Below are 9,958 nucleotides of genomic sequence, written 5' to 3'. Positions count from 1 at the left end.
TGAAATGCAGGTCACATGACATTATCTTGTAAAGGATGTAAATCACTTTAGAAAATTACTGTTAAAAAGGATAGTATTGATAGAGAAAGTGTTAGTTCACAAAATAAATCTTTATTAATATTTTTGATATGCACATATTTTGATATTTAATATTTTATAATATTATTGATATACAAATATTTTATGAAAAAATAATATTTTAGATGTGTTTTAATAGTAGCATTAAAACTGCAAGGTCGTATTTTTTCAAAAGCATACTTCCTCCACCTTTTTGGTAAAAACACTTTTCTAATGAACAGATTTTAAAATTTTAATAAAATAGGATTTGAGCTAATTTTGAGCATAGTTTTGTGTGCAACAACTCCAAACTAGGGGTGTAATCCAGTTGAGCCGAGTCCTAGACCGTGGCTCGGCTTGACCTCAATAAAAATAGTTCAGGTTCGAGCTTTGAACTCGACCGGGCTTTTAATTTCAAGTAAAAAGTTCGGTAGGCTCGAGTTCGGTTTAAAAACTCGAATTTATTTCACTAAATATTAATAAAAATTTGAAATAGGATGGTTCGGGTCAAGTTCGATTAAATAATAAATAAATAATATATAAAAAATATAAAAATATTTTTACAATAAAAAAACTGAAAATAATAGGGACTCAATAAGGCTCGACCCTTACGAGCCGAGTAATCGGAAGTTCGAACTCGACTCGATTATAAATTTGAAAAACTCGAGCTCGAACTCGAGGTCGGCTCGATTAATTCCCAGCCGAATTGGAATTTTTTACGAGCCGAGTTCGAGTAACTCACCAACAGTTTGACTAGTTTACACGTATTCCGAACGCATGATGAATATGATTAAAGTCGTCCTCTCATCGCATGTATCAGGCATTCATGCCTCAATGTATTATCCATGTGAACAGATTTTCAGAGGAGGTTGATGTACTTGACAAGGGGCGGTGTGTTGATATTCGTGGTAAAATGAAAATTGGAATGTTATCTCCTCACACCACTTATGAAACATATCTTGTCTTTAAAATATATGAGGATGCCTGCGGACTTGATTCGGCAAAGACATCCATTAGATTTGTTAATGAAAGAGAGGAGGTGCCTGATGATGAAGCTAGCATAGTTTATCCTGATCCAAGAACATCTGCACACAACATTGAGCAACGAAATGGAGAGTTTAGTCGGTGGAGGAAGGACGAATGGATGGAGATTAAGATAGCAGAGTTTGAGACTGGTGCAAGAGATGATGATGATGAGGTGGAGACGCGATTTATGTCAACTGATACAAATGTACTCAAGGCTGGCCTTATCGTACAAGGTTTCGAGTTTAGGCCTAAACAACCCATGGCAGTTGTTTAATGAATTTATATGTTGGCATGCTTTATTTTGTCTTTAAAAACTTTTCTCATGTAATATGAATTATCTGTTATTTGAAGGATGTTGATGAATTATGTTTTATGTAAAATTTAAGGGTTTTAAGACAATGTTGTTCGTATCATGGTGTGTCCAATTTTAAGGCCCATATCATAACCGAATACAGTTTCCTTTATTTAGGCCATCTCCAATTATAAATTTATTTTATAATACCTTCATTTGCAATATTTCACCTTTTTAACCTGAATCACTATTTTATTTCCAATCATGACTTTAAATATAATTTCAAATTTACTTCAAACATCATTATAATTACATACAGCGTACACAATCCCTCCATACACATCATGAGGTATGTGTTATTTTATTATTTAATATTGCATAATAACCCGTGCGAGACACGCGTCATTTTCTAGAATTATAATGTTCTTAATTGGTTTTTATATGTAAATGTTGTACAATGTCTAACGTATATCAAATACAAGTTGATTGTTTATCAATGTGTATTATTTTCATAAAAGACAATAACAAATTACACAATGTTTCAAATATAAACCATTAAGCAAAATATATATATATATATTATTGTATGTGTTGTATAATTTATATTAATGAATGAATATAAATAGGGTAGTCATTGTACGTTTAAAACGAAACGATTATACTTAATCTGTAGAATGCCGTTAGTATGTTTACAAATAAAAAGTTAAAAAATAACATTTATGTTGAATACAGAGTTAACCAAAAATTTTGAATTTTATTTAAATAAACTACATGTACGGGCTATATTATTACTGAGTTCACTACTAACTTATAATTAACTTACTCAATTTAAAATGATAAAAAATGCATAATTGAAGTCAGGATGACTTGCAATCATAATATACAATAATGTAAAATTTACACTATTGTTAATATAAAAGTTGATTTATTAAAAAAATGTTCATTTTTGAAATTCAACGTATATATGCATGGAAAAATATTAGTTTTTTATTTACACTACGGTTACCAAAATAACACTAAGTTATATGTGTGTGAGAGCATGTATATTGTCGTATGCTACATTTCTTAATAAATTACGATGATTTCAATTATTTATATGCTAAATATCTGATTTATGTACATTTTTAATCACTATTAATATCTAGTGAGATAAATGATTACTTAAATAACATGCATTTATAATTATTCAAAAATTAAAATTATGTAATAAATAAATTGTAATAATTTATATATGGTATTCATATTATCACTAACAAACAATCTATAACTAGTTTTTACGCAACTGAGTATCAATCATGGTTGTAACATAAAAATAAATTATATATTATAAAGACTTATTATTGATATTCATGATTTATTTCAAGGATTCGAAGGAAAAATTATAATTATATCATTATTTAAACTGTTTTTAAGTTCCTTTCATTACTACTCTAATATTTCTTCATATAATAATTTAAAAATCTTGTATTCTATTATCCTAAAATTAAGTATTTTTCAATTTGATAAAATTTTATAAATATTAGTTGAACTGGTTAATTCATTCAAATTAGTGAATAATATATTTTTTTTTCTTTAAATAATATAAAATACATTGAATCAAATGTCACAATATAGTCTAGATAAAACTTTTATTTAAATAATTTAAAATATAAAAATAATTCAAAATATTTGTACAATATTATCTTAATCAATGAATATTAATTATCTAGAAGAATTCTTTTTAAAAAGCTAGTTTATTTTAAGTAAAAAATAAATAATAAATCGATTTAATATATCATCGTAGTTTTAAAAAATTTTGTGAGGTCTCATATCAAATTTCAAATATTTTTAAAATCGGGACAAGTACCAAAAATAATAATGTGCTACCAGTGAAGTTAATAATTTTAATATAAATAATCAATTGTCTTGATCTTATAAACACCTAAAACACATTAATTTATATTAACATAAAATATATATAAAAAAATTACATTATTGGTAAGATATTCTCGCCGAACTTGTAATTTAAATTTACTAAATGTAGAATTGACGATGTTTTTCGGCCGAGTCATGTATTCAAATTTCGGATATTTTTTGAAGAATGGGCCAAGTTCTAATTTTAAATTGGAATAAAATAAAATATTTTGACTCACTATAATTCGAACTCATCTAAATATGTAATACCATTATAGATTATTTATATATAAGCGTTCTATTTTCAATATTTTATCTAAAAATAATATATGTACATTTTAATTACTTTTTATAATAATAAAATATGTTAAAAATATATGAGATACATTTTCAAAGTCAAAAAAAAAAAGATAAATGAATAAAATATTAATTCATTTATGTACTATATCTAATTCTATATCCGAAATTTAATTCTTTAAAATTAACTGTACAAATAATAAAGTAACTATCTTGTTTTTGTGGAATTCAAGTAAATATCTTTAAAGTTAAATAAAATATTCATTTAGCAAACTTACATATTATGTGTATGATAAAAAACATATGTGAGATTATGGTGTAGTGGTATGAGGTTATATAGATGAATTAAATATCTCGAGTTTGATTTCCACAAAACACATCTTTTTTATAAAAATTAAAAATAGGGGTAGTTTAGTCTTTTCAATGAGAATTTTTAATCTCACTAATTATCCTTGTTCTCCTATTATATATAGAAGAGATTTACATACGTTTATTAGATTTCTGAAATAAGTTTCCTGAAGCTAAACATACCTTAAAAAAATAGACTCGATAAAGTATTTGTATAATTCAATAGTCGAATTCAAATATTCTTACGAGGTGACCTTAAATAACTCACCTATTTATACCTTAGTGCACTACAAGAAAAACGTCAATGGACAACGGTTATGTACTGATATGAAAAATGCAAAAAATCGATATTTTCGTGGGTGTAGTAAAAAATCTTATTTTTCGCATCGGTTCTTGGTGGCACTAGAAATATGGACAGTGAAAACTGATTTGGCCCCATAAGCATCTTATTCAGAACTAATATTAGTTTGAAATCTTCCCAAACAACGTTTTCAGAATCTTAACCATTTTCTGCCATCCAACCACATTCATGTCACTCTCATCTCTCATCTAGGAGCACAAGAGTCTCAACCAAAGGATAGGCAGAGAACAGACTTTCGCTGGTTAAAAACAAATCAGTCAATTGATTGGCACCAAAATCGTATGAAACTATCAAATTTCTGGGTTGCTGAAACTGAGTAAATTTGCTTATATGAAGGAGAGCTTCACCGTTATTTCTGAAACCTAACAGACAAAAGTAATTACTAGAACTCTCATTCACATCCGTATATAACAATTCAAGAATCTCATCATATACTTTCACTATACAAACACAACGAAGACCATTCATACAAACACAACGAAGACCATTCATGCAGAAGACAGGGGTGGCCCTGGCTATAGGTGACCAAGACTTGCGCCTAGGACCCCTACACTCAAGAGCCCCAAAAATATTTAACTTCTTCAAGTAAATATATATGAATTTTCATGGTATATGTATATTAGGGCCCCGTAAACTGATACCATATACCTAAGACTGAAAAATTAGTACCTTTAAAGCCACTTGAAACATGCTTCTACTCAAATTTATCGAAACAATCTTCCAGTGTCTCGACTTTTCTTCCGCCAGCCAGAGCAATGTTCCTTTAGTGTACACTACATTGTGCTCCAATATCGGGCATAAATGGACACCTGGACAAGAATCACTTATAGTTTTCTAAGAATTACTCCTCAGGCTATACAAATCAATAGAAGATGCCACTTCAGTCTAACTAATTTTCGCCACCTCGTAGTCGTTTTTCTCCTTATCAAACCAAAATCCAATAGCTTCTTTGGCTTCTCTAGAATAACACTTTTCTCCATACTTAGGAAGAACTTTCAGTTTTCTAACAAAAGGGTTCCTGAGATAGATAAGTCCGCGATCTTTGCGATTTTGGTAAAGCTTGGTATAGCAAACCACTCCATTGCAGCAACTATGCACCTTAACATCATTAAGCCCACAAAGAAACTCTGATTTCGCACAATTCCTATATGGTTCACTATAATAATATAATGAATATTCGTTGCGATAAGGTGAACTGTGGCATAACAAGTATTTGGTGTTATTTGGACTAGAGAGATGAGCGTTGATGAATCGAGATGATTTAATTAAAAAAATACCATAATTTACAAACTGAGGTGTAGGATAGATTTCATGCATGGTATTTGCACAAGAATCTGCTCAAAGACTTATTCCGGTAGGTAATGGCCTAAATGTTTTGAAGCCATCAGCAACTGAAAGTTTATGAAAAAATAGCTAAAAGCCTAAAACCCTAGCCTTTGTGTCCTGACACCTCTTGCTCAGTTATAAGGGGGTCGCATGACACCTCTTGCCCGCATATCTCAATGACACGGATATCATTTGATTTCATGCTCAGTTTTTTATATATCTCCTCACTTTGGCAAAAAAATTATGTTTTTTGGTTCTTCTACTAAAAATATCTCAGTCTTTACGAAAATTTTAGGATTAAATTTATGAGTGAGCTCACTTTAAATGTTAATGTGCAAAACTTAACAAAAAAATCCCTTAATTGGCAGTAGAAATATGGACCATGGAAGTCTCTTCACTTCATAGTTACAAATTTCAGAAAACCTCCCTGTTATTCTATGCAGGGCACCATTCTTTTATCCATGTCTGTGTATAATAACTCGAGACTCTCTTGATGTCCTTTCGTGATACACACCCAACCCAGATCATTCATTTTCAAGATAACAAGGGAATTAGCATCCACTTCTTTAAGACACCATGGGTTCATTAATAAACCTGCAGTCGGAAAACTTGTACTTATTAACGCCTCTCGAAACATGGCATTATTCAAATTTAATGAAATAATCCTACTGGCCTGCCCATTTTCCACCAGCCAGTACAATGTTCCTTTAGCATACACTACATTGTGTTCCCTTATCGTAAAAGGTGCACTACATTGTGTTCCCTTATCGTAAAAGGGGCACCTGGACAAGAATCGCTGATAATTTTCCAAGAATTACTTCTCAGGCTATACAAATCAACACAATATGCCACTTTGGTATGACTAAGTTTCACAACCTCGTAGTCGTTTTTCTCTTTATCAAACCAAAATCCAATAGTTTCGTTGGCATCTTCACGATAACACTTCTCTCGAAACTTAGGAAGAATTTTCCATTTCCTAACAAAAGGATTCCAGGGATAGATATTTCCACGACTTTCACGAAACTCAGTACAGCTAATCACTCCACTGCAGCAGCCATGCACAGTGACATGTTCTAGTTCACGGGAAAAGACTAATGTTACACAATTCCTAGATGGTTTAGTATCAGAATATAGTGAATAATTACTAAAGGATTCACAAGGTGAAGTGTGCTGGCATAACAAGTACTTGGTGTTATTTGGATTAGAGAGGTGAGTGTTGATAAATTGAGATTATTTAATTAAAAAGTACTACCATAGTTTACAAATTAAGGTGCATCTTAATATTGATTTTGTGTATGGTAATTTTACAAGAATCTGTTCTGTGATTTCTTCTGGTATGTAATGGCATAAAGGTTTTGTAGCCATTAGCAAAACAGAGGTTTAGTGAAAAATTAACTGAAATCCTAAAACCCTAAGCCTAAAATTAACATGTAATAACCTTATTTAACATTCAATCAACAGAAAAAATGCAGTAGTCCATCCATATATCAAAATTAAAATGCAAAACTTTAAATTTTAACTCATTTATTTTAGAAAAGATTGGAAGATTACTGGATCACAATTAAAAGATCGAAACTCCAACTGGACATGTAAAAATTGTAATCGAACCTGAATCAGTAAAAACTAAATTTAGGTTTTTAAACTGAAGCCGAACCAATTATACAATTACAGTCTTCAATTTATATAACCGAAAATATACAATTTTGATTCCAATTTCATTCAAAAACCGATCCGAACTAGTTCGCGCTCCCCCCAATGCATAACATATCGAGAGGTGGAGCCTTTTAGAAAATGGGATCCAATACTTACTCATCTCTCATCTCCAAAAATCTAGCAAAATGTTAAATCCAGGAAAAGTACAATGTTCCTTTAGCATACACTACATCGTGTTCCCTTATCGTAAAAGGGGCTCCTGGACAAGAATCGCTGATAATTTTCCAAGAAAAAGTTATCGGGAAAAAAAATTCCGAGAAAAGTTTCTCAGAAAAAATTTCCCTCCCGATCCCGAGAAAATTTCCCGGAAAAAAAATTCTAGAAAAAATTTTCTTGGGAAAAAATTTCCGTCCCAATCTCGATAAAATTTTCTGGGGAAAAAAATTCGTGAAAGAAATTTCAGCAAAACTTTCATTTGAAGTGACAAGTATTTAGTTAGTATTTCAAATTCTAATTTTAAACTTGTTCTTTAATTGCGTTTGATTTGAATAAATTAAGCCCTTGTTATTTTTCGCCATATTTCTTTAAACCCTGGTGGCAACCATGATTCTAGATTCTCGGCACCCTTGGGAATTACCCAAATGAATTTTGTGTTTGATGCTTCGAGAGCAAATGCAATTTCAGTAAGTTGAGCATCAGAAAATCTGACCATACTACCGAAACTTAAGTAGAGAACAGAGTCAGGTTTTTGTTTATCTAGCATAATGAAATACAGGACCTATGTGCCATGACTTACTTTTCTTGATTTTAGCATAATGATCTGCATAAGCAGGCTCAATTTCATGAAAAGTGTTGAGAACCATACCGTAGGTGTTTTGCTCAGACTCTTCGATTGATTTGATCAGTTCACCATACCTGGTTTTGATCTTGACATGTTCTGGCAGTTGACATCTTGTCATCTCTATTTTGTGTGGGATTCGGAACCAATAAACTCTCTGTATCACACTCAACAGCTTCATAAGGAGCATAAACAGAGAGACTATGTGTTACACAAAGATAGCATAAACCTGATGGATTAAACTCTACATTCTCAGAACTTGCTCAGAAAGAGTTTTGAATAAAACCATAAGAGATTCTAGCACAAGGATATAGTTTGAGGTAAATGTCCAGGACAAGTAAGGATCATTCGAGGTAGCTATGTTCTCATAGTTTCATGTCAAACACTTTCAATCAAAACACTCTAGCTGTGTGCATGACAACCTTTCCTGACTACAATGTGGCAACTATCACTACTACAGCGATGACATTGTCGCCCAGTGAGAGATCTGATCAGACCATTGTACAGCTAACATTGACAAAGTTATAAATACTCATCACCAACAACTACTTGGAATTTAAATGCAGCACTCTGCATCCGGAAACAATTTTGGGATCCCCAGCGTTGCTCCTATCTAAAACCTTACAAAAATACTTGACCTCGCCTTATCACACCAAAAATGTTCAGGAGCAACAATAACTTCAATTGACATTCTTTTTTCTAAGTACCTGTATCAAGTGAGTCACCGATATAAAAACGGACCCAAATGAGTCACTCATTTGAAAATTTGTATAAAAAACATCACTCTATAGTTAGTCGAAATTTTTAAAAGTAATATATATCGAGTTTCACACATTTTTTATGAATGATATTACATCCAAATGAAAGATTCTGAGTTCTAATATTTTAAATAATATTTTTAGATTTTTAAAAAATTGTCTACTATTTATTTTTATTTAAATCAAATAAAACAATCAAAAATTAAAAATAAATAGTTGATAAAATTTTAAAAATCTAACAATATTATCTAAAATAGTAGAAATCGGAACCTTTCATTTGGATGTAATATCATTCACAAAAAATGTGCACAACTTAATATATAATACTTTTATGAATTTTGACTAACGATAGAGTGATAATTTTGATACAAATTTTCAAATGAGTGATTCATTTGAGTCCATTTTTTATCGGTGACTCACTTGATACATTTGGACAGAGTACGTGACCTAGTTGATAATTAACCCTCATAAATCAATTCTATCACAAGTCCCAATTTTATCATAGGTACATATTTCGTCATAGGTACATATTTCGTTATAAGTAAAGATTTCGTCATAAGTATACATTTCGTCACAAATTGAAGCAAAATGTCGCAAGTTAGGGAAGTGGAGCCCACTTTTAGTGGGCTGATAATTACACTTTCGACGGAATATACCGTCATTTTATCTTTAATTTACGACGATTTGTATGTCGTAAGTTATCATCTTGGGCCCACAAGCTTGCCAGGATTTATTTAAAACAAAAAATGAATAAAATTATAAAGAACAATCGTCCCAAATAACCCAGAATTCCGTCATAAGTTACCCAGAATTCCGTCATTAAATTCTCTCTCTAGAAGCAGTATCCTGCTATTTTTTCTGATTCCATCCTTTTTCGGCTTTCAAATTGAATTCTAAACCTGTCCAATCACAAATCCCAATCTATATACAATTGTAGCACAATTCAACACCAAAATATATAAAAATATGCAAAACCAATACTAAGAAATCATCCACACATTTAAACCAACCTAAATATGAAAGATACCATACTTTACATTTATATTATCAGAAAACCATTTCGACTATACAAAAAGTTAAAACAATCCGACATTAGCTTAGATCATCTT

At 30.9% G+C, this 9,958-nt stretch overlaps 1 protein-coding gene across 1 annotated transcript; it reads left to right on the top strand.

The window, feature by feature from the left end:
* The first annotated feature begins 868 nt into the window (after positions 1–868).
* LOC141704364 (F-box protein PP2-B15-like) lies at positions 869–1,357 on the top strand. The gene has a single exon (XM_074507595.1). It carries the CDS (start codon positions 869–871, stop codon positions 1,355–1,357), a length of 489 nt encoding a protein of 162 aa, XP_074363696.1.
* Positions 1,358–9,958: the final 8,601 nt, after the last annotated feature.

The sequence above is a fragment of the Apium graveolens genome, unplaced genomic scaffold (assembly GCF_009905375.1).
Source record: "Apium graveolens cultivar Ventura unplaced genomic scaffold, ASM990537v1 ctg7760, whole genome shotgun sequence".
Lineage (NCBI taxonomy): Eukaryota > Viridiplantae > Streptophyta > Magnoliopsida > Apiales > Apiaceae > Apium > Apium graveolens.
This window is presented reverse-complemented; position numbering and strand designations above follow the sequence as displayed.